The sequence below is a fragment of the Ornithorhynchus anatinus genome, chromosome 12, assembly GCF_004115215.2.
Source record: "Ornithorhynchus anatinus isolate Pmale09 chromosome 12, mOrnAna1.pri.v4, whole genome shotgun sequence".
Taxonomy (NCBI): Eukaryota; Metazoa; Chordata; class Mammalia; order Monotremata; family Ornithorhynchidae; genus Ornithorhynchus; species Ornithorhynchus anatinus.
The window spans coordinates 24,789,384-24,817,297 of NC_041739.1; the positions used below are offsets into that span (position 1 = coordinate 24,789,384).

At 43.7% G+C, this 27,914-nt stretch overlaps 1 protein-coding gene across 3 annotated transcripts in view; it reads left to right on the plus strand.

The window, feature by feature from the left end:
* The first annotated feature begins 6,167 nt into the window (after window positions 1-6,167).
* The window catches only part of ZNF827 (zinc finger protein 827), a 144,194-nt gene continuing 122,447 nt past the window's right edge, over window positions 6,168-27,914 (plus strand). For 2 of the 3 annotated variants that reach the window (XM_029076790.2, XM_029076789.2), the window contains exons 1-2: window positions 6,169-6,693; window positions 26,306-27,316. In XM_029076790.2, coding sequence (XP_028932623.1) covers window positions 6,651-6,693; window positions 26,306-27,316 — 1,054 coding nt within the window. In that variant the 5' untranslated portion in view covers window positions 6,169-6,650. Of the gene's footprint in view, window positions 6,694-26,305; window positions 27,317-27,914 lie in introns of all 3 variants that reach the window. The other variant, XM_029076788.2, reaches the window with a different exon arrangement.

Sequence of the window (27,914 nt, forward strand, 5' to 3'; positions counted from 1 at the left end):
CAAAACTCCCCCGTGCTGGGCAGCAGCGGCATGGGAGAGAGTCGAGAGAAGAGACTCAAGTTTACCACGCGGACAGAGGCAATGGTAAACCACTTCTGTATTTTTACCAAGAAAACTCTCTGGATACACTACCGGAACGATTGCAGATGGAGGTGGGGCATTCTGGGAGAGATGTGTCGATGGTGTCGCTATGGGTCGGAGACGACTCGACGGCGTAAGACAAGACAAGAAGGCTTTAGAGAGGAGTAATGCAATTCCGTCAATATTTATTTTCGGAAAGTTGGTGCGTCTTTATGGAATTTTACTACTGGCTACTGGGTACCCGGTAGATGTCAATCCAGTGACACCTTGAAAGGTGTTGCTGGCTCTTCAAGTCGCTGGGTGCTTTAGAACTGAAGATGGTCTACTGCCTTATATAACCAGAGTCGAATACTGGAGGGCAGGGTCATAGCGATAAAGAGCTGAATCCCAAGGAAAAGCACTGAAGTGTGATGTACTTCATAAGAACAGTAACAATAATAATAATAGTGGTAGGTGTTAAGCACTTACTATATACCAAGCATTGTTCTATGCATTAGGGTAGACAAACTTTTCCCACATGGGGCTTACTGTCTAAGTAGCAGGGAGTAGGATTTAATCCCCCTTTTACAGATTAGGTAATTAAGGCACAGAGAGGTTAAGTAATTTAAATTCAGGTTCACTCAGCAGACAAGTGGCAGAACCTGGATTAGAGCCCAAATCCTCTGACTCGTAGGCCTGTGCTCTTCCACCAGGCCATACTACTTCTATCTTTATTTGGAAAGAGAAAGCTAGAGCACCCTCAGTGAATAGTCAGGAAAGTTTTCTTTTTGTCGGGGGGAGGGAGCTCTGGCCCTCATCTTCTGGAGCAGGGAAGCTATCAGTCGAACCTGAAGGGGAAAACCAAATATGACTGAGTAGAAAAAACACCATCCAGAGATTCTCCCAGACCAAGAAGCCCCTCCAGTTAATCAATCAGTGGTATATATTGAGTGCTTGCTGTGTGCAGAGCACTTTACTAAGCACTTGGGAAAGTACAATACAATAGAGATGGTAGACAGGATCCCCTTTAGACTGTGAGCCTGTCGTTGGGCAGGGATTGTTTCTATCTGTTGCCGAATTGTACATTCCAAACGCTTAGTACAGTGCTCTGCACATAGTAAGCACTCAATAAATACTATTGAATGAATGTCTCTGTTGCCGAATTGTACATTCCACTTGCTTAATACAGTGCTCTGCACACAGTAAGCACTCAATAAATACGACTGAGTGAATGAATGAAGGAGGTGACAGCTAGAGACCTCTCCGAGACCATCAGGGTCCAACCCATACAGAACACTTCCTGAGGACTCGCCAGGTAACATTAATAATAACGATTGAGGTATTTTCTAGGTGCTTACTATGTGCTACGCACTGTAGCTCTGGGGTGGATACAAACAAATCGGGTTCGACCCCATCCCTGTTGCACACGGGGCTCAATCACCATTTTACAGATGAGGGACAGAGAAGTGAAGTGACTTGCTCAAGGCCACACAGCAGACAAGAGGAGAGCTAGAATTAGAACCCACTACCTTCTGATTCCAGGCCCATTCTCTATCTACTACACCACTCTGCTTCCTAAGACTAAGCTGCAGGAATCACACACCCTAGGTGGAAAAATTAAAAAAATGGCCACACCAAGCATTACTGACTTATCAGAGTTTGGTAACAATTAACTTATTACTTTAGAGACAGCCTGTTCCAGGGGTCTAACACACAGCTAATTTAGTCTGTGAACTTGTTGTGGGTAGGGAAAGTGTCTGCCAACTCTGCTATAATGTACCCTCCCAACTGCTTAGTTTAGCGCTCTCCACAAAGTGAGTGCTCAATAAATATCCTTGATGATGATAATGACGGTGATGATGAACAGCAATTACAAGAATGATAATGATGGTATTTGTTAAGCGCTTACTATGTGCTAAGTTACACTGTTCTAAGCACTGGAACTGTAAAGGAGAAAAGATATCACTGGCTGTTTAACCAGAACCAAGTCAGGAAGGGAGCAGCACGGAAGTTATTCTACAGATTCAAAGGACAAAGTGTTATGGTGGGAGAGATGGCCAATTAGAGACCTGGGGGTATTTCCTGGCCTCTTTCCAATCAATCAATCAGTCAATCAATCAATCAAATCAATCAAGCAGGGTCCGGCAGCAGAGTTTGCCTGCAGGCTCAGAGCAGTCTCCTCCCCAGTACCACTTGTTGGCAGTTATGAACACTTTCAGAATGTTTACTTGATTTAAATGATTCATAATTGGAGAAATGCAGTTATAGAATTTTAGGGGTTTTTTTGTGGCACATCAGTAACAACTGCTACCACATTTTCACAAGTTTTTGATCACCAATCTACCTTTTCCAGCCATAGCATTCACTAAATGGTTTCAATTGGGTTCAGAAAACTGTATCAGGTACTGGGGGTCAGGGGACGGACATAAACTAAAAGTAAGATGTGAGTCCTTCCTTCCAGGATCTTACCATCGAAGCCTTGGTATGTTAATAATATAATGCATGGGAGTACTTATATGTACATGGAGTAATTGCGAGGCTGTGCTGGGTGGGCTGCAATCAGCCATTTTACTGCTAGATGGGTGGTGGGTAAATCAGGGGGATCTTGTAGGGTAGTCTATGCTCTCCTGTCTGGAAAAATGAAGCCCTCCGAGAACTGGTAATCCATTTTAAGTGTCAACAAAGAGGCAAGAGCATTTAAGCGAGCATTTAAGAGTTCTCCTCTATGCCTTCATGAGATCCCAGGCATAGATCTCACTAAAGCTCAGTGGGGAAAAACTGTTGCTTTCTGAGGGAAGCGTGATCAAAAGGGGAGATTTACTAACTTTCCTGAACTTCTTAAATATTTTTGGAATACCAAATATATTCATTAAGTTGCTCTGAAGAGAAAAAAAAATCTTTGGGAGACCTCTGTCTTCTCGAGACTCTTTTAGACGATTTCATACTGTAGCCTTAAATCAAACAGGATCCTGTAGAATCTTAGCTGCATTATCTTTTCCTGATGGGTTCAGAACAGCCTGGAAATTGCATTCTGGTGGTGGGGGTTGGGGAGTGAGAGTGGGAAAGAGCTTTTCATTTTGAGGTCAGGGAGAAACAGGGACAGGGAATTTTAGGGAGAATGGGGTGTGGGAGGAGACTGGTTTAGAAGAACCAATGGGCCAGCGAAACCAACACTAGGGGACTTTTCAGGCCTGATTGGCAGCTCAGGTTCTGTCAGATACCTGGGAGGATCCTGGCTGGAAGTTCTCAGCTCAAAATAATTATAATAATAAAAATGATGGTATCTGTTAAGAGCTTACTATATGCCAAGCACTGTTCTAAGCACTGGAGTAGACGCAAGGCAGTCAGGTTGTCCCGCGTAGGGCTCACAGTCTTAATCCCCATTTTACAGATGAGGTAAGTGAGGCACAGAGAAGTTAAGTGACTTGTCCGAAGTCACACAGCAAACAAGTGGCAGAGCAGGGATTAGAACCCACGACCTGCGACTCCCCAGCCCACGCTCTTTCCACTAAACCCCACTGCTTCTCTGAAAGGTTGAAGGGGCAAATGCAGCGGTGTGCCAGTAGAGAATATTACAGGGAGGCCTTCAAGATCTTCAGGCTGTAGGACAATCACATTATAGTTACCATGGAATTAATGGCTTCGAGGCGGGTGGTTTGAATAATAATATTGGTATTTGTTAAGCGCTTACTATGTGCAGAGCACTGTTCTAAGCGCTGGGGTAAACACAGGGGAATCAGGCTGTCCCACGTGGGGCTCACAGTCTTAATCCCCATTTTACAGATGAGGGAACTGAGGCACAGAGAAGTTAAGTGACTTGCCCACAGTCACACAGCTGACTGACAGACATTTTAAAATACAAATTCCTATATTGTTCTGCCTGTTACCAGGCGAATGCCTTGCCACTCAGGATCTTTTTAAAGTATTAAAAAGGTAAAGTAGCAGACACACAGAGTACTGTTTGGCGCAGTACAGTAAGGCTGAAACTGAAGTCAGGAAGACTAGTAATAGTACATCCTGAAAAACGCCACCTGCATGAGCACAACAGTTTATTCCTGCAGAAAATCTACTTGTGCCAACTTGTGGATCATATTATACCAGAACAGATTAGTGCTGTGGGAAGAATGTTCTCTAATTCATCATTGTGCTTTATCTAAATCGTGTAATGAAAACATGCCCTCTTGCAGAATGGGGTATACTTGCACCATTTCAACTGAAGGGACCAAAGGAGCCATGTCGACGAAGCGGTGTGGCCATCCCGCACGCTGCTACGCTGAAAAAGTCCTGCTGACTTAGTGGGATGACTCTATATAATTTCAGTAAAAGGAATGTGATTATTATTCATACAATATTTTCAGGTGTAAAAGAACTGAGCTCTCAAAAGTCACGGTCCATTGAATTTGTTTCTACTTTTAAAGAATCATTCTACCTCAAATAATAATGCAAGGGAATTTAAATGCCCAAGTCTCTTAAACCAACAAGCAAAGAAATGCTGACTGAAGTTAAAGGTGGAGCATCATTCTTAACCACATTCTGCTTTGGTTTTGGAGCATAAAAGCAGGTGAAAGGATGGCTTTGAACGATCTTATTTTTGTAATGACAGTGCCTTTGGGGAAGATGGGTGGTTCATGTTGAGGTTTCATTCTTAGAGGGGGGAATCTCTTAGGGGATGCAGCGCACTTTGAGAGTCTCTAATTGAAAATGGTTAAGTACAAAGCCTTATTGTTTTACACTGGCGCGTAGGGATTTAAATTCATGGCTCCCATTAACAGGAGGGGAAGGTGTGTAGATTAGACCATAATCGGAGCATTTGTATGGCTTGAATGTGCCATTTTTACCTCGTGTGTTCACATTGTTGTGATTCTGATGAAAGAGAATACTTCCAAGTCGGTAGGAAAATATTTAACATAATAAGATGATGAGTCAGAGTTGTAAAAGCTAAAAAGGGACTTTATTACTAAATAATGCAACTTTTTATTGTTTAGCTGCATCTGAGTCAGGACACACTCTGTATTCTAAATTTAAAAGTTTCCTCTCAGATGGAGTTTTATGAAAGAACTCTCCTTCAAATCATTTTATTTCAATTGTAGTAGCAGGTTTGTGAGTTTAAATCATTAACAACCTCTGAGTGAACTTTTATCTAAATGACTGCAAGTCACAAAGAGAACATTTCTCTTTCACCAAGGGCCTTTTGTGCTTTAGTGAGACCCTTTTCTATTTTTTCTCCTTTATGTCTTTCTTTGAAGAAAGATGTGTGATTTGTAAAGTAATGAAAGTATGTATCAGTTAATGAAAACTGCTATATTGGGTTCATAATGCACAGTGGAATTGCTTCAGGCTAAAGCTTCATATACCTGCATTATATCCGGGAAAAAGTAAATTTCAGAAGTCAAGATTGCCGTGTGCACTGGAAGAGTATCATGTAGCAGTTTAATCAACCATTAGGGGTGACCTAATCTTATATTTTTCCCCTTTGTCAAGGAGTTGAGATTTTCATGTGGGCAGCGTTTTTCAGTTTTAGCTCCACAGGGAATTTCAAACCGGACACTTCCATCGTCTCCCACCTCGTTATTTATTTCATTATGCTGTCTAGTTTTATATAGGAGAAAGTTATTTTTATTGACTTTTTTTTGTTTGTGTTGGGGGGGGCGGGGGGAGGACAGTTGAAAAGTCGTCAGCCCCAAATGAAGTAAGGTGTCATTTTACGGCTAATTTGGATAAAGAAGAGAGCACACGTTATTTTACCCACGCTATCCCAGAAGAAAATTTTATTTTTTTTAGCCGAACGTGCATTTCTTTTTTATTGTGCAGGGAGTTCACTGCCAAAGGGAACTTTTATTATTATTTTTTTTTGTTTTTCCTCCCTGCAGATCATACGATTGACCGGACCCGGGCGAGAAAACGGATCTCTTCCCCCCGGGGGGGTGGGGTCCCCCCCATCCTTTCTAAGCAGAGCGCTGCAAATCGGTGTCCAAAGTGGAGCCTGGGGGCACCTTCCTCTTTGCTCTGCGCGTTTCTCTCCACCCACCCCCTTCTCTCTCGCTCCCTCTTTTTTTTTTTCCTTTTCTCCCTCCCTCTCCTGGTGTGTGTTGGAGGGAGAGAGAGAGAGAGAGCTGTGAGCTGTGCGCTGTGCTGCCCTTTGATCCCTGCATTAGTGTTAGGGGCTTGGAGACACACAGAGAGCGGCCATAGACACCGCCGCACCAGCACTCATTATTTAAACCACACATAACAGACACAGAGGCACAGGACACACACACACTCACACATCTATTAGATCCATTTCCATTGAAGAATATTACGACCGGGGGAGGGGGACGAGCCAGGTGCACGACTAAAAAAAAAATAGGAGGGGGGGGAGAAAGAAAAAGAAAAGAAGAAAAACCCTCCACGGGCTTCAGGAAACCAGCTTCAACCCATTGCACACACCGGAGAAAAGGGATTTCCCCCCACCCCCAACACTCCCCCCCCCCTTGATCACCTCCTGCTCCTTGCCTGCCGCTGCTGCCCGTGTCTGCCTCTCTGCCCCCCCTCCAGGGTTTATTTGATCTCACATTAACCGAGGAGGAGAATGTGAGAAAAGGGGGAAAATGCCCAGGAGGAAGCAGGAGCAGCCCAAGCGCCTTCCCTCACGTAAGTCATCCTTCCCCCTCCACCTCCTCTCGTGCCATTTTCTCGCTCCCCTTCTCTCCTCTCCCCTCCGCAGCCGCCTCCTCCGTTTTCTGCATTAGTTTAGGGTTACAGAGGTGAAACTGACAAAGACACAGCCTGGGTTAGTCCTCTTTTAGGTCTCTGCCGAGGCAGCCATGTTGGTGATGAACAGCCCTGTGCCCTTTCCATTCTCTGTGTCTTTTCTTTCTTTCTCTGCCCCCTTTCCCTCCCCTCGCCCCCCGACTGGGGGACCGGGTGGGGGGGGTGTGAAAAGGGGTAGGGGGGGCGGAGAGGGGAGCGGTGTGGGTGCCCGGTTTTGGGGGGGAAGGGGGTGGAAGGTTTATTATGGTGATCGCTCGGTCTCCCTTTCCCCTTTGCCCGGGAGCAGGGTGGAGGGTTAGAGCGGGGAGGGAGCGGTCGAGAGGTCCGGCTAAAGGTTGGGCCGGCCGGGAGAGGCCAGGGGGGCAGGGCCCGGCCCACACCCCCACACTCTGCACCCGGGGGGTCTGGCCGGCGGGGAAGGAGAAGCCGAGGGGATCGGGAGGTCCCCGCAGGGCAGAGAGGAGGGGGGAGGGAAGGCGGCGATCCCGGCCGCAATAAAACGCAGGGTCAACCGGAGCCCGCCTAGACCGGGGCTTCCAAGGACCGGCCCCGAGCGCGGTCCGGGACTAAAGTGCATCGCGATCCTCCAGCCGGCCATACGGATCTCCAGAAATGTGTATATACGGGCAGCCCACTATGTCTCCAGCAACGCCTATATATCTATTTCGACCCAGATGCGTGTGTGCACGCCCTCTGACACCCCCCCGGCCTCCCCCGCCTCTTGCTTTTCTTTGCAAAACAGTTAACTTTTCTCTCCCCCCCCCCCCCCAGCTAGACGAGGGGGGATGCTATGAGCGCTAAAAGTGAAGGGGAGAAAGAGAAGCAACTAAAAATATCCCCCTCCCCGGGGCGGCCGGGCGTTGGGAAGGCAGGAAAGGCGGGGGCAGGGAGGGAGGCAGGCGAGGGGACGGGAGGAGCCCCGAAGGGAGGAAGGAGAGAGGTCATTTTTCCCCGGTCGCCCCCGCCCCAAAGGTTAGGGAGGAGGGGGAGCGGGGCCCGAGCCGCCTATGTGTCAGACGCCCGGGCGGTCACCTGAAGTTCATGGAGGGGGGTGGTGGTGGTGGTGGAGGGGAAGGGTTAAGGTTACGGTGACTCGCCCCGGCTGTCTGGGTGTCTGGGTTTCCTCTGCAGATAGGGAGGGCGATCGATTCCCCCTCCAACCCCCGCCCCCTCTCCGTGCCCTGGAGGAGGAGGAGGAGGAAGAGGAGGGTGGGGGCGATGGGAGGTGGCAGCCTTGCCCGGCCGACCCCGGGCCCACGCCGAGGGGGCGAGGGATGAATGCCACTTTGCAGCCCGCCCCCTCCCCGGGGCGCCGGAGCCGACACGCAGCCCGGCTTGGTCATTCTCTTTCTTTCTTCCCCCCCACCTTTTTTTTCCCTCCCCCTCCTTTTTTCCAATTTGCCCCCGTGCAGTCCTTTCCCCGCCTGCCCGCTAGAGGTTCTGCAGGTCATATCACATATGTGATATGTTCTGCATGCCCTATCCCACGTGGGGTATGGGCTATTCCACATGTGACATTAATGTGCATATAAATGTGATCCCGTAGATGCAATGTGCAGCTAAATTCAACCCCCCCCCCCGGGGGGGCCGGGCAGGAGGGCCGGCTGGGAAGTCGGGGTTCGCGGAGGGAACGGGCACCGGGGAGTTTCTGAAAGTGCGGGCGCCCGAGTTTGCACATGGCCGGCCTGCCCCTCTTCAGATCTATTTTTAAGGGGACGGTGGAGGGAGGGGAGCTTGCAATCTCTTCCCAAGCCCCAGAGAAACGGGATGGTTCGGGGGGGCTCTACCTCCAACTTTGGGCCATCTTTGTAGAGGGAAAACCAGGGGTGTGGGTTTGCGTAGATGGGAGTTTTTTTTCTTTCACTTCTCCCCCCCCTCCTTCCCTCTGGTGGGGAGGAGGGAGGCGGGAAGTAAGGAGAGAAGGGATTTTTCTGTTCCTGCAGTGACAAAGCTGGAAAGCCTACCCTGTTCTGTGCAGGCAGCTGCAGACTGGCCTGCTGGTGACCTTGACCCTGACCTGGTGCGACTACCCTGTCTTTCTAGGGCCGAGAGGAAATTCAGTGTCCATTTTAGCTCACTCACGGTGGGCCTCCAGTGCATAGGCTGCGCGATGAAGTTAGATTTTGAGGGTTGGCTCTTCACTCCGTTCCTTAATTGAATTCTATTATCCATTCACTTAAAAATCACCCCTCCTGTCTCTGCTAAAGCAACATTTACTGTAGTAAGGAGCGATTACCATTGTAGAAGCGTTGTAAATGTGCCTCCGGTGTTTAAAGGGAAGGCCTCTTTTGCAAAGCTTTTCTACCTACCTTGCATTGAATAGGTTTTTGTATTTTTTTTGGGTGGTTGTTGATATATGTTGCATAGCCCTGTAGTTTGCCCGGACTAGTGCTGCTATTTCTTAGTGTCTTTTCCATGTCCGGTAGGCAATTTGAATTTGGACTAAGGCATTTTTGAGCAAAGGGGATATCTTGCAATTCACAGGCACAGTTGTATAGTGGGGCTGAGTGCTCCGAGGGTGTCACGGTTTTAGAATCCATCTTTGGGAAACTTGGGAATGGTGCAGAAATGTAATAAATATCGAGTCGGCTAAAATTTAATGCTCACGAGCATTTAATGTAAAATTTATTGTGATTCTAAATTCCAATCCAAATGCTAAAATTGATTTTTTCCCCCCCTCCTTTTGGCAATACCTTTTTCTTGGAGAAAGAAAGCCACAGTTATGTAGTCAATCACACAGTTAACAAGAAGTATCTTGGGTCACTAAAAAGAATGGGTAGAGTTTATAGAAAGTTTTCAAGATGTTACCTAGGTTCTTCTGGACAAGTTTAGGACTTGTCCCTAAAAAGAAGGGCCATTATTCTTTCTCAAGAATTAGTTCAGTCTGGTATAGAAGTGATCCTCAACTAAGGGCTGTAGGTCTAGTTGGCCAGGGGAATGCTACCCAGTGATGTGAAAAGGCTATAGGAACAGGAAACAGCGTATAAAGGGAAAAAGCAAGACGTGAACAAGCAAATTCTGAAAAGGGAATGGAAGAAATAGGAGTTTTGCTAGGAACCTGACCTTAAAGAGTGAAGTTTTCAAAAGAGTGGGTTAAGGATTTGAAAAAGCCACAGGGTAACATCAAGCCAAGGAACAAATTGTGTTAATCCCGTTCCCCATTTTCCTAATTTACATGCAGTGTGTTTTACCCATTATGGCACTTTATGATTTAGAAAACTTTCATACCCTCTCTATCCCTGTTATCATCATCCTTATAAAGTTTGGTATTTTTTTCAATTGGCCAACACGGTGCTGAACCTAATAGGAATCTAGGGGCGGGAACGGTTTCCCCACTTCTTTCTTCTCCACCCTCTTCCTCAACCCTTCCCCCTGCTGCAGTCACCCAAAAACCTGGTCCAGTTGTGATGTACTTATGAACTGAGATCAATCTGTGGAGGATCTGTGATGTGATGGAGCCCCATCCTCTTGTTATTTCAGACCTAGTTGTTGCCCCGCCCCTACTACAGGCTGAATCTGAATTCCCAGATTTTCCTAACCTTCCTGAGGGCTTGCACACGAGGGGAGGAGGCTGGACTTCCCAGGATCAGTATCCCTGTGAAGCTACACCTGCTTCCCAGGGTGAAGTTTCAAGTAGGCCAGTTCACTTCTGAGCTTCTGAAATACCTCATTTTATAACAAAGATTCTCCAATCATACTTTGCCTTGGCTACCCCATCATTTTTGCGATGGTGCTTTTTTCAAATTAGACTATTAATAAAATCCTGAAATTGCAGGGCACTGATACTTTTCCAAAATGTTTTCACATCAATTATCTCATTTTATCCTCACAACATCCCTGTGAGGCAAGGTTATATCCTGATTTTACAGATGAGAACCTGGAGATCAAAGTGGTTAATAAGTGACTTGCCCAAGTTCACACAGCAGTATAATATTAGATCCCAAATCTCCTGACCCCACAGATTCATGCTCTTTCCACTAACCGCGCTTTTTCCTGAAGCCTAGAGGGAGGCCGTATACCCTGGTAGGAAGGGGCTTGGAGTTGGGAGACCTGCGTTCTAATGACCTGCTGTGAGACCTTGGGTAAATCACTCTGCACATAGTAAGCACTCAATAAATAAGATTGAACGACTTAATCTCTTGTGGACCTCAATTTCCTCATCTCTAAACTTTGGATAGAATACTTAGTCTTACTTTGTGAGGCCCCTGAGGGACAGGGACTGAGTCTGATTTCATTACTTTGTATCTACCCCAGGATTTAATAAATATAATTAATGTTGCATAGTTCATTTGAAAGTATCTTAGGTAGGTAAGAATTTAATATAGCTGAAACATGAAAATTTCACATTTTATTAAATGGACTACTCTGGCATAGTTGCATCAAGATGACCAGGTAGTCACTCTGGCTAACTTAGGGAACCACCGAGTCTCACTCTGAACACAATGATCGCTCAACAGGTACTTGATGCTGAGTCTAGAGTTGTAGGGAGTTTAGTCATCTGCCTTTATGAGCCATTTTTTAACTTTCGTAATACTGACAGAGTATGTTAAACAGTCTTGATCGTTGTTGTCGGGGATGGGTGTTGATTCTACTTAAGCACCAGTGTTATTTCATTAGACCAGGCCTAGGGCAGTTGCTAGTTGCCCTCTCGTATGAAGACAACCGCTAGTAATGGTAGGGTTTCTTGCAAATTGATGGATATGGGTTAAAATGTATGCCTTAGGTCTTATGCTCTCTTCCATACTTCTTTACCTGGCCAGGATTGGTGTTAGAATATCCTATATGGGGCACTTTCCCCAAATAAAGGGTGGCACCTGCTTTTCTTTTATTTTCTTTACTAAGGGCCGTCGAGTCTTTTCCCATTCATAGCGACTCCCTGGATATACCTTCTCCAGAACGTCCTGTCCTCTGCCATAATCCGCAACCTTTCTAACGGTTCTTCCGTTATTGTTGTTATGGTGTCTATCCGTCTAGCTGCTGATCTGCCTCTTCCTTGTTTTCCCTGGACTTTTCCTAGCATTAGTGGCTTCTCCAGAGAATTAGTCCTGCTTTACACTTTATGTAAAATTGGCTTTTGAGGTTTTTAAGTTGTCATACCGCTGTTCATATACAGTCTAATTGAATTTTTTCTTTACTATTGTCAGTTTACTTCTGGCCAGTAACATAAAGGAAAAGGTGATAATGAAATAGCACATACTTTAAAAACTGGAATGTAAAAGGAGCCTCTCTCTAAGGAACAGGAGCCTCTTACTTTGTTTTACTTTCTGTTGTTCAGTTTGTTTTTAGTGGTGTTTATTAGTCTGACAAAGAAGGAAAGAAGATACATATATATTGTTTTTTATAAGGTGTTCTAATTTCTGCCCTATTCGGGTCATAGGGGCAAAATCTCTGTACAGGAGATTTAGCTTTTCAGTTTTTAAAGAGTTAAACATGGGATTGCCTTTTTCCCCTAACTTTAGTGGCCGTGTGGTACCGAAGAACAGGGTGGTTTGGTTTAGAGTGCTAATATATCTGTTCACCACCTGGAAAGTATCTTCAATTTTTTTCCATAGAATACATGGAGACAGTTTGAAGTCTTTACCCAAATATTGAGAGAGGAACAGACTTAAAAAAAAACACAAAAAACTTATGCCTTATCTTTGTAGTGTTGTCACACCAGGAGAATCACACTGCTGGTGTGAGTTGTAACTCTCACAGCCCAAAGTGTTAATCATGTTGTTGGGGAATAAATTGGGCAGCTCTGGGCCAGTGCTCTCACTGTGCCATTTAGGTATTAAGTTTTTTTTTACCCTTTATTTATTTATTTATTTATTTATTTATTTATTTATTTATTTATTTATTCATTCATTCATTCATTCATTCATTCATTATTTGTTTATTTATTTTTACATGTCTTTTATTAGTGGAATTCCGAGGGAGGAGGAAAAACTCTTGTCCCTTGAGCTTTTAGACTGGACAAAGGCTAAAAACTCACAGAAGTTGGCTTCTTCAATCACTAATTTTAATTTTTCCGTAATGGAAGTTAGGGTTGTAAATGGGTTTAAAATACAAGTAAGAGCCACATGAGCCTCAACAGCCAGGAATAAGGATAGGCCAGTGTTATGGAGTTGGGGGACAGTCCTCATCATTTAAATGTTTAGGAAAATAATTTCATCTCTTCTTCTTTTAAAGACATCTTGTGGTTTTTTCCTGTATTCCCCCTTTTATGTATCCGATGGAGCGTTGGGAGATAAGATAGGAGAAAATAAAACAGAACAGGGAAGAGCTGATCTGTTCAGAGTAATGTATTAGTAATTTTCTATAATTTAATCAGACCAGATCCCAGAACAAGATAATGAGAGTGTGACCTACAAAATAGGACTTTGGGGGAGTTGAAAGGGTTCCTAGCATGAGGCTTTACATTGGCATGTAATTTGTTGGGAAGGAGTATATCTAAATCTATAGATATAGCTATCCTGTTTACTGCCCGCCTTTTGAAAAGAAAATCTAGACACAGACCTAGTAAATATTGGGTATAAAGATATGTAGTTGGTTTGCATTCTGAATCTTTTTATATTGGGAATGTATTTGGTGGATAATGTTGTTTCCGGTTTCCAACATATTTGCCTCCACCTAGTTTGCCAGGTGTTGCACAGTAATCCCTATCACTGTTGATAGGGAATATGTCTGTTGTTGTGTTGTACTCTCCCAAGCGCTTAGTTCAGTGCTCTGCACAGTAAGCGCTCAATAAGTACGATTGATTTAGATGTCAGTGTGCAAGACACTTCATGGTATATAGAAGCTGAAATATCTATTATATATATATATATATATATATGTATGTATATTTTTTTTTAAGAAAAGGAGCCAAGTTCAGATATCAAAATAGCCAAGAGTATGTGGTGGACTCAAGTTTTCAGCTTTTTTTCCTCCTCTTTTTTGAACAAATCTTGCATTTTCATCCTGCTTTTTAAAATCACATTTTTAAGTTATTAAAGTGCAGTGCATGACTAGATGCTGAAGTAGAGCCCCTGGAAGGTGACTCTTATCCTTCCCCGAGGCTTCCCTTTTCAGTGGAATTTCTGCAACTACAATGTCGCTTCATAAATTAAAATAATTCCTAGGGCTTGAATCTGATTTTAAGGTGCTTGTGTGCATTATTGCTGGGTGTCCTATAAAAATAATTTCTGTACCCTTGCACACATGCTGTACTGTAGCTAATTTTATAAAATGTGCAGTGATACACACCCACGGGTCTGAGATCAGAATGTGGCCTTTAGCAGCTCTTACTTTTCACAGGCTGACCCAGGGTCATGGCAAATGTGGCAGATTTTGTATTCCTGAAAAGGATATTGTTTGCTTCCTTCTCCTTCCCCCTCTCCATCTCCCCCTTTCTCTTCCGAAAAAATCCATACTGATGTAGCTCCGTCTCTGTCAGTAGGCTGGCTGATTCTTGGGATAAAAAGTCTGAAGTTGTGGGGGCTTAATCTCTGTCTTTGTTTTCAAGGAAATCCAAATTCAGCTCCAGTTGATTTCTTAGCCAAGGAACAAGCATGTACCATCCTATTGGTCAAAGGCTGGGGAAAAGCTGGCTGCTTTGACCCTCCCCAACAGGTTGGAAAAATAGTGAGATCCCATTGAAATTGTGGCCTGAAGTAAATAAAGTTGAAAAGGGAAATTAAGAGGAGGGAAGGGACTGGTTTGTTTTTGAATGCTCCAAAGAAACCTAACTCTGCCTCTGAAGCGACCTGAATGAAAGGCATGGAGGGAAAAAATCATTCTTTATGTAATCAGCATTTTTTTTTTAAAAAGTATGTTTTGGAAGAAACCACTTAGCTAGTGAGAAGTGGTAGACTTTTCTAAACTATTTGAATCCCTGATTTGTTTATTTTTTTAATACCTTTGAAGAATAGGAGGAAAAGACTTCTGACTTTTTCACACTATTCAAATTGAAATCAAAATTACAAAGTAGAAATGTAGAACAAATATGCTTTAACTCAATTTCACAACTTTAGTGCCACATTTTAAATAGAGAAGCAGCAGGGCCTAGCGGATAGAGCACGGGCCTGGGAGGCAGAAGGACCTGGGTTCTAATCTTACTCCACTTGTCTGCTGTGTGACCCTGGGCAAGTCACTTAACTTCTCTGGGTCTTAGTTACCTCATCTGTAAAATGGGGATTGGGACTGTGAGCCTCATGTGGGACAGGGACTGCTTCTATCCACCCCAACCACTTAGTACAGTGCTTGGCACATAGTAAGCGCTTAAAAAAATACCACAGTTACTATTGTTAAAAAACTCAGTTGCAAAGAACCCTAGATTTTTTTTAGACTACTATACTTTTTATGTGCATTCCATTATGAAAAGTGATTAACGCTACCGAATTAAGACTAAAAATGAGCCACCATTGTTTTTCTTCATGTTCCAGGAAATGGTGAATTTATTGTTGATAGTAAACCATGTTCTGTAATGTCGAAGTCCCATTTAATCTGTAGCCACTAATTTCATGGGATTGTGTATTATTACAAAATCTGGATTATTACTCAGGGCCAGACTAATTGAAAACCAGACCAGAAATTAGTTATTGAAGTTCATGTCATCTACAACCCATTCAGTAGTACATATGCGAATCGATGGTCTCCAATCCTGAGTGTATTTACCCCTTGAGATAAAATTGAACAGATCAGAGGTGAGGCATATCCTTGGGTAATCAGTAAGACTTTAACCAGCGGAATAATATTTGGCATTTTCTTGAGTTTTGAGACATTAGAACTGAGTCCTCAATCTAGTTGAAGAATCATAAAGAGGGGCCATATTCAGTGATGCATATCCAATACATGTGGATAGAGCTCTCTCAGTGTAATGGCCAGGAATTGTGAGTATTTTCTAAACCTCCATCATTGGGCTTGGCTTGTTAACCCCAGGCTGGTCGCTCAGAGATACAGAAAGCATCTGTCTTGTGAAAGAAGCATAGTGTAGCAGAACATCTTCCTTAAAGCTGCCCTTAGTTATGTCCCCAGCATTTCTTTTAGGGAGGAAAAAAAACCCTCCACACCCCAAAGATTATAAATGTACTGAGCTTCTAATCTGACATGAAGACAAAAATAAATTGATTCCTGTTTCATTTATAGGATGAGAAGAAATTTGGTAATTTAGAAGTAGGGATGCCATTTAAACTCGATCTTTGAACTTTCAAGATTTACCATACCATTTAGAAGGGAGAGGAAAGAAGGAAAGACGTCTATTTTAAATAGAAAATAAGATGTCACTGTGTTCTCAGCAAGACCATAACCCTGGCAAATATATTGCCTCAAACCATGTTTAAAAACAATACTAGAACGGAGACATAAACATAGCAATTAAACCCTATTGTCACTTATTACGAAGTAAGCATCTATTGGACTTCAGGGTTCCCTTTTCATTGTCATCACGTTGGTGTTGGTATACCAGATAATTAAGGACACAGTGTCAATTTTGAAATGAAGCTTCTCTTGCTTTGTTACAGTCAAGATATTATCCCAATGTAAGGTTTTAAAATTGATTTCCTAGTCTCTTTATGACAGTGCCTTCCCATTAAAGTGATTGGAAAGAATCAGTAGGTACTTGAGTAGACATTAGCAGCCTAGTGACCAAACTTGTTTCTCAACAGGTCTTACTTCCTAATAATACCTTAAAATGCTGTTCCTGTTTTGTCACAAGAAAAGAACTATTACTTTGTAGCAGAATTAACACTCTGATATACTATCTTGACCTAAGGAAGTCAATTATAGTTTTTAGATTAAAAAAAAATCAAAATTTATATGCATGATTTGTACACTTAGCCAGAGATTTTTCAGAGAAATAATGTGATGGCTTGAGGGAAAGGGAGAGTCTCAACTGGCTTCTCCATCCACTTGACTACAGATTGGATGGCCCAGTGGAATGATATTCAGTATGTTCTCCTTTGAGCCCCAATAGAGAGGATTTTGTTATTATGGCCACCCCACCTCCCCCTATACACACACACTATCCAAATAGCATTCAGTGACTTGGGTCATTACAGACAACTGAGATACTTGTATTTCATTCAGTCATATTTATTAAGCCTTTACTGTGTACAAAGGACTGTATAAGCACTGGGAAGAGTACCATGTAACTTAACAGACACCTTCCCTCCCAGTGGGCGGTTGCTCTTACCTCAAAACTAATAGCAGCTAATTCCACCATAGGGTGAGGAGGAAAAAAAGCATTAAGGATCAGACCTGTCCCCTCCTTCCAAGGTTTGCTTGCCCGGGCAGCTCTGCCATCCCACAGTAGCAAGAACCCAGACAGGAAAACGTACCCACGTGGTCTGAAAAAACCCATCCCCGTTGGAGCTCTGAGGGCCCTGGGAGGTTGGGAATGGGGAGGGGAGAAGGCAGAGCAACTGAAAAAGGAAGAAATGGAAAAATGTAAGAGGGATGGGATGGAAAATGGGAAGATGGATGGAAGGAATTCAATCAATCAATGGTATTTGAGTGCTTATGGTGTGCAAACTACAGTACTAAGTACTTGAGAGAATACAGTAGAATTGGAAGACAGGATCCCTCCCCTCAGGAACTTACAGTCTAGTGAAAGCCCTCAAGACAAAGGAAAAAAAAAATGACCACAAAAGGAAACCTCAGGTAATAGAGGCTAAAGAGACTAAGAAGGGAAAATCTGGAGTGGCACCATGAATGAACAGGAGGGGCAGAAACGTAGGAACCTAGAAAGGAACACATTAAGTAGAGATAGGGAGATTAGTAAAGCAGGCAGAGATGAGAGAAGATGGAGGGGATTGTCTCAATCAGTGAATGATATTTATTGAGTTCTTACTATGCACAGAGCCCTAAGCCCTTGGCAGGGTGCACTGTAACAGTTGGTATGTGTTGATGAAAATGATGAGGACACAAGAAAAGAGGAAAGGAACAGTGTAGCATCCAGTTCATTCAGGTGAAGAACAGTTATTTTTGCTAATTTTCAATGAAGAGCAGATCAATAAAGATTTAAAAAATGACCAACATTGGCATTTTGCAAGCAGGATGAATGCGCATTATAGGAGCTGTAGCAGGTCTCTGAAATATAATATATTCAGCAGTGTTGCTCTTTGAGCACTCCAGGAGGCTCTCTTTCAGAAGTGAAAAAGGAAGTGATGTGCTTAGATTTGTAAATAAGCTGAAAACATTTTATATACACAAATATATGAAAGAAAATAATAATTTAATGTTAAGAGGACGGCAAAGAAGCCCACAAATAGAGTAAACAAGCAAAAGATGTTACTCGGATCATTTTGGAAAGTATCCTAGCTGATTCCTTTGTGAAATTGTCTAGAGACCTGAAATTGCTGTAAGACTTGGGCACCCGTCTTCCTGAATCTACTCTAACCTCTCCCATGTCATGTCTTCCAAACAAAGTATGTGTGTCTCTGTGCGTGTGACTCTGTTACCCAGAATTTCCCCTTTGGAGGTTTGATCTAAGCAAGATCCTAATAGGAGCCCCCTCCTTTCTTATCTCTTCTATCAATGGTATTTATTGAGTGGTTACCTTGGGCAAAACACTATATTAAGTGTTTGAGAGAATACAGTTCAGTAGGTAGATATAATCCAGTTCAGTAGGTAGATATAATCCCTGCCAACAAGAAGATTACAAAGTAGAGGGGGAGACAGACATTAAATTACCAGTGGATATATGCAAGTTTTGTGGGGCTGGAGGTAGAATGAATTTCAAAGTGCTTTAGGGGTACAGACCCAAGTGCGTAGGTGAAACAGAGGGGAGGGCTCTGTGGCCTTGGGCAAGTGACTAAACATCTCTGTGCCTCAGTTACCTCATCTGTAAAATGGGGATTGAGACTCAGCCCCTCGTGGGACAGGGACCACGTCCATCCCGATTTGCATGTATCCACTCCAGCACTTAGTACAGTTTCTGGTACATAGTAAGTGCTTAATATCCACAATCATCATCATAGGGGAAGTTAGGGCTTAATCAAGGAAGGCTTCGTGGAAGAGATGTGAAGTATCTGTAATTTATATTAATGTCTGTCTTCCCCCCCCCCACCTTGACTGTAAGCTCACTGTGGGCAGGGAATGTGTCTGTTGTTATATTGTACTCTCCCAAGTGCTTAGTACAGTGCTCTGCACACAGTAAGTGCTCAATAAATCTGACTGATTTTAGGATGGTTTGGAAGGTAGGAAGAGTGGAGGTCTGTCAGATATGAAGGATGAGGGAGTTCCAGGCCAAAGGGAGGATATGGGTAAGGGGCCTGTGGTGAGGAGATGAAATTGATGAAATTGAGGTTTTGGCATTAGGGCTGTTGTAGTAGGAGTTCAGTGAGGTAAGGTAGGAGGGGGAGAGCTGATTGAGTGACAGTGAGCCAGGAAAAAATAAATCACCTAATATCTCCCATGTGGAAGGTGAACAAGAAACTGTCTCTGAAGAGTCCTCAATTGCCTGAGAAATGCCAAAAAAAGGTTTCACTGCTGAAAAGAATAAAGGGAAGTGGAAAATGCAGCCATCTCTCAATTACCCAGGTGCTGTGGATCCAATTTGTGGATTATTCAGGCCATTTTCATCTCCATCCTGGAATTTGCCTTCTGGATATCAGGCGGTTCCTTAGCACTTTCTACCCAATCGGTGCTCAGCCACTCACTGATGGAAAGAGGACTTCAAAACAGTTTGTTGTTTATTGGGAATTCTGGACAATTCTGCAATGATTTGTCTAAATCCATTTTTAAAAATTAACTGTAGATCTTAATCAATTTTGTTGCTCCCCTGCACCAGGCCTTCTCCTTGTTTGTCACACCTACTGCCCATTTCTGGGGAGTGCTCTTTCATTTATGTGGTGGCACCAGTGGGTTGTGATGGGACTGTGAGAGTTACCATGGAGGTCTCCCTCAGGGCACTTCCCCCACCCCCAAAACATGGATAGTAGCTTCTCTGCCACTATGTTATGCCCTCCCCCTGAATGTGAACCCAGCCCTAAATGTCGAGGTGTTTGAGCCCGGTCAGAACTTGGCCAGGTGTTTGCTGGCTCAAAGGCACCTGTTTAGTGAATGCTTCTGCTCTCAACAAAGCCTGGGTATTTGCGTTTTCACCTTGTCTTTAAGAACCTTTGAGGAGCAGTAATATCCCCAGGGAGGGGCACAGAAAGCAGTATTCTATGCAGCCTTCTTTGACATTTTGGTCCTTTTTTGTTTGTTTTTTGCCAAGCAGCCTATTTCTGACTCTGATATATGTATTTCATGTTGTGTGATCAGTGCTTGGGTGTATATTCCACATATAGAGATGTTATTTTATGAGGGGACTTAAACTTCATGGAGTAACCATTCATCTATAGGATAGTGTTTCCTAGACTACAGCTTGAATTGTTAAGAAATGATTTTAAAAAAACAAACAGGAAAAACTCAGCCCTTTTGGGATCTATTAAGGATCTCCTGGTGATTTCAGTAGTTGATTTGATAGTGTATAGTTTCTTTTGTTCCAGGTATTGGTAAAGTTGGGAAGAAACACTTGTATAAGAAGAAATAAAAGTCAAGGAAGCAGATAATCAACTGATTTATCATCCCTAACAGACAATTTTTCTGATAACAATGTGGTAGCCATGGTAAATTTACTTCTGATTGCTTAAGGGGACATATCCTATGTGTTTTGTTGCAACGTGGGCAAGCAGCCCTTTCAAATGCATGGGTGAAGGAGCAGGTAATCAATCTGTAGATTAAACAGTGCAACTTTGGTTGTAGATTGAGTTTTTGAGTAGTGGTGTGTTCTTAGAAACTAAATTACAGGCAACTCTTTGATCTGTTGACTAAAATGAAGTGCGTCTTGTTTTTTGCCCTGGCCTTTTTTAATCTGAGAGGGGTTTAGCTAATGGTCCAAAACTGGCAGAAGGACTTCTTAGTTCTAAGGCTGCATTGAAATCAGAAGGGAGACTGGGCTCTGTTTCTGGCCTTTTCATACGTTTTTTATGTGGTCTTAGGCAAGTCACTTTTCCCCGTTTTGTGTTTCAGTTTTCTGATTTTTAGCGGGGAGAATATATCTAGCAACTTCCCTCCTCAAAGGAAGTTGACTGTCTTTGCCAGTTGTGTGTCCTTGGGCAAGTCACTTAACCTTTCTGTAGCTCAGTCTCCTGAAATGTGTAAGAATTAAATTCATGTTCTCTCTCCCTCTTAGACTGTGAGCCTCATGTGGGACAGGGATTGTGCCTGATTTGATTATCCTGTATCAACCGCCGGGCTTAGTATGGCGCTTGGTACACAGTGAGAATTTAGCAATTATCTCAGTTAGAGAAAGGCTGTGGGAAGTGTTTTATCCCCTTATTTTGATGTTCCTTGGGGTCTATTTAGCGTTTCTGTCACACTGCCTCAGTTTCCCCTGGCTGAAAGGAGAGGATAATGATTCTTACATAGGTGGTCCCAAGGATTAATTAGATATTGTCTACAGAGCACCCAGAGGATGAGTGCTACATGTGCAAACTTTTACTTCCTTAGACTTAATCAGGGAGCTATTTAATTTAATTGGAAAACATTGTGGTGTGACAAGCTGGGTTAACTGCAAACTCATCTTGACTTCAAGTCAAACCTTTTTTCTATCTGAGCATGATGTGACACTTGCCTTCTCTCAGCTCTCTTTCATCTACCCCCAGTGCCCTCTTAGCACCTTTTTCCCAACTGGAAGGGTGGCAGGAATCTGGTTGTCTTGACTACCCTGGCAGGTTTAAATAGAGAGCTGTTTTTTCATCGTTTCAGCGACTGCACTGGCTGTGGCCAGATGTGTTGAGGTGCACTGATGTTTCGATAACATCCATTAGTCTCTCCACACCACTCTGGACTCTGCTGCTCCGAGTTGTTTTGAGGGTTGCATTGCTGTTGTACAAACCTGAGCTAGTCAGACCATCCCTGGGTGGTATTACAGTGCTCAGAAGAGGAAAGGAGGATTTAGTTAGGAGTCAGTTGAATGACTAGTGAGGTGGGAGGCATTGTGTGTTTGAATCTGGACCAGAACGTGCAATAATAGATCCGAGTAGGCGATGCCAAATGACTGTTTCCCCCTCTAGATTGTAACTTTGTTGTGGGGAAGGGACGTATCTACCAACTCTGTTGTAATGTACTCTCCCCAGGGCTTAGTACAGGGCTTTGCACATGGTAAGCACTCAGTGCCTAGGGAGCGAAATAATGACCAGATTGAGTGCCCCAGAGTGTTGATAGTGTAAATGGGTTGGCTCAGTCAGCCTTTTCTTGGCATAATAAAAATAATAGTGGTATTTGTTAAACGCTTACTTTGTGCCAGTCACCGTACTAAGTTCAGGGATAGATGCAAGTTTATCAGTTTGGTCACGGTCCCTGTCCCACATGGGGCTGTCTCAACTTCCATTTTACAGATGAGGTAATTGAGGCACAGAGAAGTGAAGTGAGTTGCCCACGGTCACACAACAGATATGTGGCAGAGTCAGGATTAGAACCCAAGTCCTGATTCCCAGGCCTGAGCTCTGCCCACTATATCAAAAGAGAATCTGGCCATCTCTGGGTATTCCTTTGAGACTGCTTTGGGTAGGAGGGAGAGATCATCTGGTGGAGGTATTTTGTGGGTAGAAGTAAGCAAGTGTTTACAGTAGCATTCTGCTTTCTCCCAGCCTTGGCCCCCGTAATTTTGACAAGGGAAATTGAGAGGCTTTTCCTAGGCACAAGTTTTCTAACCTGCATTTTGACACGTACGGGTGTAGCTGAAGCTCTAAGGTAGAACTGTTGTTCTTCAGTCGAGGCTGTTCAGTTCCAAGATGCTTTAAGAAAAAAGCAGTAGGCTTTCTTTATTGAGAAAGTAGCCAGGGATTCAGTATTATGTTACTGAGTTACTACATTGAAAACTGAATTATAAATAACTGTGGTATCTATAATTGATGTTTTAGGGAGTGGACTTCTCACTTTTTTCTCAAAGAAATACCAACTCCACTGCCATAGAAGTTATTGAATATCTTTTTTTTTTCATTTTGCAATTACTTAGCTTCTGTTCCTGGTTAATCAATCTGGAACTGTTCTGTGATGTGGCATTTTAGGGATCAGGGCTGGAGGAAGGGAAGGGTGAGCAGATATTTTGCCCCAGGCCTGTATCAACTGGGGCCCTGAGGGATTGGAAGGGACACTTGGGGATGTCCCCCAGCCCCAAACTGCACTGATGCTACCTTCCTCGCCCCTGCAAGGATGGCTTTGGCCTAGACATGAGTTCTTCTGTGAGGCAGGGTGTGTTGGTGGCTCGGGGGCCACCGTGGTCTAAGGAGGTGGTGAACCCAGGTGGGAGTAATCTCTGGAGCTCTGCTGCTACACCAGACCTGGAGGATGTCCTGGTCCCTGTCACCAGGGCCAGATTGACTGGGAAGATGGGCATATCCAGAAGGCTGAAGCCAATGTGGGCCACATCAACATTATCCACAGGGATGGAGCTTTTGTTTCTTTTTTGGCTGTGAATGTTTGGTATTTCCAATTACCACCAAGTCTTCTTCATACCAGAGATTTCTCAGAAAATCGTCAGAACCCATCTGCCCTTGGCCACCTGTAGAAAGCCATCCTGGCCTGGGCCAGAGTTTACATCTGGGCTGCTCAGTGCCCTAAGACCCCATATCCTACTCACCTGCAGCAACCTTACCCTGGGAGACATTCTCCCCCACCTCACTCCCTCCGGTCTCTACATGAAGCTCTAGCTGGTACTGATGGAGATTTGTGTTGTGCTAAGTTGACAGCCTAGGTTGTGGTGAAATCAGCAGTGAGCATCTTGACACTTCTCCCACCCCTAAAAAGGAATATATTTACAAGGAAATTGTTTATATTGACTATTTACTGGCTTAACCTGGAAACTTTAGTTAAGAAGCTGTGAAATCCACTGTGGTTCTGCATGTGACCCTTTCCTGGACTGTTTTATATGCTGTTATATGATTAAGTGCAATGATTCCTTGCTGGTTGATAGACAGGAAAATGGAGGTGTCTTGCTACCCATGGCCATTTCACATTTTTAAAAGGAGCCAGGTGTCAAACTTAGCTTGTTCCAAGGTGTGTGATGTCAAGCAAATTAATCCTTTGGATTGCAGGAACCCTTGGATTTCAGACTCCCAAAGACTGCGCGAATGAATATGTGGGTGTTCTCTGAAATTTGTTTTTAAAAAGCATAGTCAAAGAACTTTAAGGGCCTGGATATGAAATCTGGGAGAAGAACAGGTGTATCCATAGAGTAAGCTCCAAGATGTCTCCCCTAAAAGCCTCATCTTGCAGTAGGGAAAAAAAATGAATAGTTGTATGAAAATGTCTTCATTACCTCTGCTTTGTGAACTTAAAAGGTGTTTGTTTGGCAGTCATGATTTTGTGTTTGTTTGGCAGTCATGATTTTTCTTGACCCTTGAACACTGCCACTTACCTTGCGTTCATTTCCTTGAAAGCTTCTTCTCCCCACATCCCATTTGCCCCAAGTGTTACCAGAGTAATTTCAAATGTTTCTGGACTTTTTTCATCGTAGACCATGCATTAAAATTATTTTGTGGTTTATTATTTGAAATAACTTCAATTTCAGTGGCAGCATTTAGGAAAGGCTATTAGTAGAGAATTATAAGTTAAAAAAAATCATTCTTCGTTTGTGCCCATCTAATTTTCCATACATAGAAGATGCAGCTATACTTTCTCTTCAGGCAGAATGAAATAGAGTTGAGGCAGCAATTCAAGCAAAAATCCCTGCTTTTTACAAAAAAAAAAAAGTGCTTTGAATGACTCGGATTGGTTGGTTCTACACTGAATATAGCTTATAGTTGCTTGATTCTTCCAGTAATGCATCTATGCACAGCCTGGGTAAACCCAACCACAGGGGGCAGATTTATGGGGTGGCAAAATTCCTTCCCTGCCCAGCTGGACAGCAAAGGCTAAAGTTGGGCAGGGAAAAGAAGTTGGGGAGGGGCTTGCACTCTGTCCACGTCAGCACTCCTCCACCTCAACCATTGTCCACTCGGGCAGCCTGGCTCCCAGAAATAGTGGTGGGGAGATGTTAGTACAATCGAAAGTAGCTGGGCATGACCCTGTGCTGAAATTAATGAGGTGGAGATCCTGAATGGGCCCAAGATGACAAAAAGTTAAATATTCATCTGAATTCCCCCTCCCCCCTTTTTTTTTTTGGTATAGAAGTAGTCTGTGTGTTACGTTATGCGTGAGTGGGGAGTCTTGTCTCTGGATCTGACTTGACAAGGTGCACCCTCATTTCTCAGAGAAAGCAGGACCTGTCTTAGCATCTTGTATTTCCGGAGTGTGCAAATACAAGTGCTATTAATGACTTGTTTATTGGGGGCTCCTCAGACTGGAGGTGGTCAAAAATGGGGCCAAGTGGATTAGCCCAAGCTTGGCCACTGCTGTTCTATTACCTGATCCTCTGTCCTAGGGGCTTAACTGGGCCTGGTTTGAGTTGGGTCCTAGGAACTGGATTGTCAGAGAACCAAAGTTCTTAAACGAAGGCAACGTGTAACGGTGAAGAGTTGCGGTTTTTTTCTCGCCATTTTGTAACCTGAGCTTGCTGTTTATTGAATCGACTAGTATTAACATGGGATTGGAAAAGTAGATACTCAATGATAGTTGGTTTTTCAATTTTTTTTAACCCCAAACCTTTGATTTTTCTCTTAAGATAAGAAATTTCACATGAAGTAAATGAGTAATCTTAGGAGAAAATACCAAAAATAACATTTTATTTGTCTTTTCCCCTGCCAGTTCCATCTGATATAGTTTTTCTTTCTAATTCAATAATGTCAGAGATGAGTTACAGAATCTTAATGTAGCAAAGAGAATTTGTTGTGACATTTTTTTCCTCTGCGTAGTTTGGGAGATCAATGTATTAGCTTGTAGTTCATGCGTTACTAATCCTAGCTATTCAAAAAAGAAGCATCATGTAATACAGCAAAAGTGGGTCCAATAGAGTGTTCAGTGGAGTTGGAAATAATGGAAGGAAACTTTTGGACTATGACAACTGGTCTTACCTTGCCTCACGGTACGGTACATTGGTGCACCTTAATGAACGGTTTTTGCATTCAACAAATAGTTGTGACGACAGCTTTGTTTACTAAGTTGTAAGTAACTAGCAATTTGAGTAGTGTTAATACTGAAATGGGAATTTAAGCCTTGTGCTAACTTGAGTAAGCCTACAGCATTTTCTCCCTTCTCCCAACGTATGAAGCGTGCAAATTTATCATCCATTCATTTCTTAAACCGTGTCACTCTCCTGAAATTCTTTTCTTTCCATTTCATTTTATTCTCAAGTGATATATAGATAGATTAGTATGGCAATATAGAGGTGGTGGGGTTTTTTCATGATCTTCTGAGTGTTTATTCTTTCCAGAGCCTCACTGTTAACCATCTGATTAAGACTGAAGTTTTCTAGTTAGGAATGTCCAACTTCTCAGGTCTTGGGTGAAAGGGGTGCTGCTGGAGCATCCAAACCTAATGCTTTTTGATGTGACTGTGAGTCAGTCAGAGGATAAATTTGGTGTTCTTCATTTCTCCCCCTTAGATGGTAATAGACAGGAGGAAGCAGAAGGAGAACTTAGCGAAGAAGAACCTTGGTTTGGAAATTCTTCAGAGACCCCGTCGGAAGCATCCTATGGAGAAGTCCAGGAGAACTTTAAGTTGTCTCTTGAGGACCGGATCCAGGAGCAGTCCACCTCTCCAGACACTTCCTTGGGAAGTGCAACCCCAAGCAGCAACACATTGGAACTGGCAGCACTTGAAAACGAGGCCCTGAGAGACCCATTACAGTGTCAAGATCACCTTTCTCCTGGCCTCTCTTCCTTGGGTGAAGATGACCCCCTTGGCTCAAACAAGCCTCTAAGCAGCAACCTGAGACGGCTGTTGGAGGCCGGCTCCCTCAAACTCGACCCCACGGTCCCAGCCAATGGGCGGGTGGAGTCCCCAGTAAACCTTGGCCCAAATCTCTCCTTTTCTTCGCCATCTCATCATGCCCAACAACTAAGCGTTCTTGCCAGGAAGCTGGCTGAGAAGCCAGATCAGAATGACCAATATGCGGCCAGTAACCGGTTTATATGGAATCAAGGTAAGTGGTTACCGAACTCGACCACCACCTGCGGCTTGTCCCCGGATTCAGCCATCCTAAAACTGAAAGCTGCGGCCAATGCGGTCCTCCAGGACAAAACTCTCTCTAGGACGGAAGAGCCCGTGCGATTTGAATCCTTTTCCTCGCCGTTTAGTTCCCAATCTGCCAGCTCCACTTTGGCGGCTTTATCCAAGAAAGTGAGCGAGAGAAGTTTAACTCCTGGGCAGGATCACCCTCCCCCAGCCAGCTCTTTCCTTTCCTTGGCTTCGATGACCTCCTCGGCTGCTCTTCTTAAGGAGGTCGCCGCAAGGGCTGCCGGGAGTCTTCTGGCTGAAAAGCAATCTTTGGTGCCTGAAGATCCTCTTCCGTCACCTTCGGAGAAGAAACAAGAAAAAATTACTCCACCACCATCCCTGGAATTACTGTTACTCCCCGTCCCTAAGGGAAGGCTCGCAAAACCTTCCAATCCAGGTATGGAATCTTTGCTTCGGCCAGGGAATGAAGGCCTCTTTGTTTGTCTGTAGATTTCTATAGGCTTGTAGGCTTGTTTTGTTATGTTCCCATGTAGTCTAGAGCAGGGGTCATAAAGAAAACAAAATACTTTGAATAAACAATCCTGTAGCTTTTCATGCATGTCAGGCCAAATCCTCACAAATGACTACATATTTGAGAGGTAATGAATAATCTTACAGCTGTGCCACTTCTCGCTCCCCTACCCACGGGGCCTCCCCCCCCCACATTTTTCAGCCAAATTTTTTTTTTCCCCCAAGTTCAGGCTAGGTCCATACAAGATAGATTTAATGGGGGAAGATCAAAGAGTCTCTGTCAGGGAGCGCGTGGCATCACTGAACATGTGAAAAACCAGTGCTTTTGAAATATTGGACAAGGGAGAGCTCAGCCTCCTGCTGCCTCCATCACAAATGGACTTTTGTATAATCAGTCGCTATTCTATCCTAATTTACAACAGTGTACTATTAGGTTGCTATTTTCCATTAAATTTTCAGCAGAACATGAAAGAATCTCACATATTCAATTTCTTCATAATTCCTTGTTATTTAACAAGGAGCAA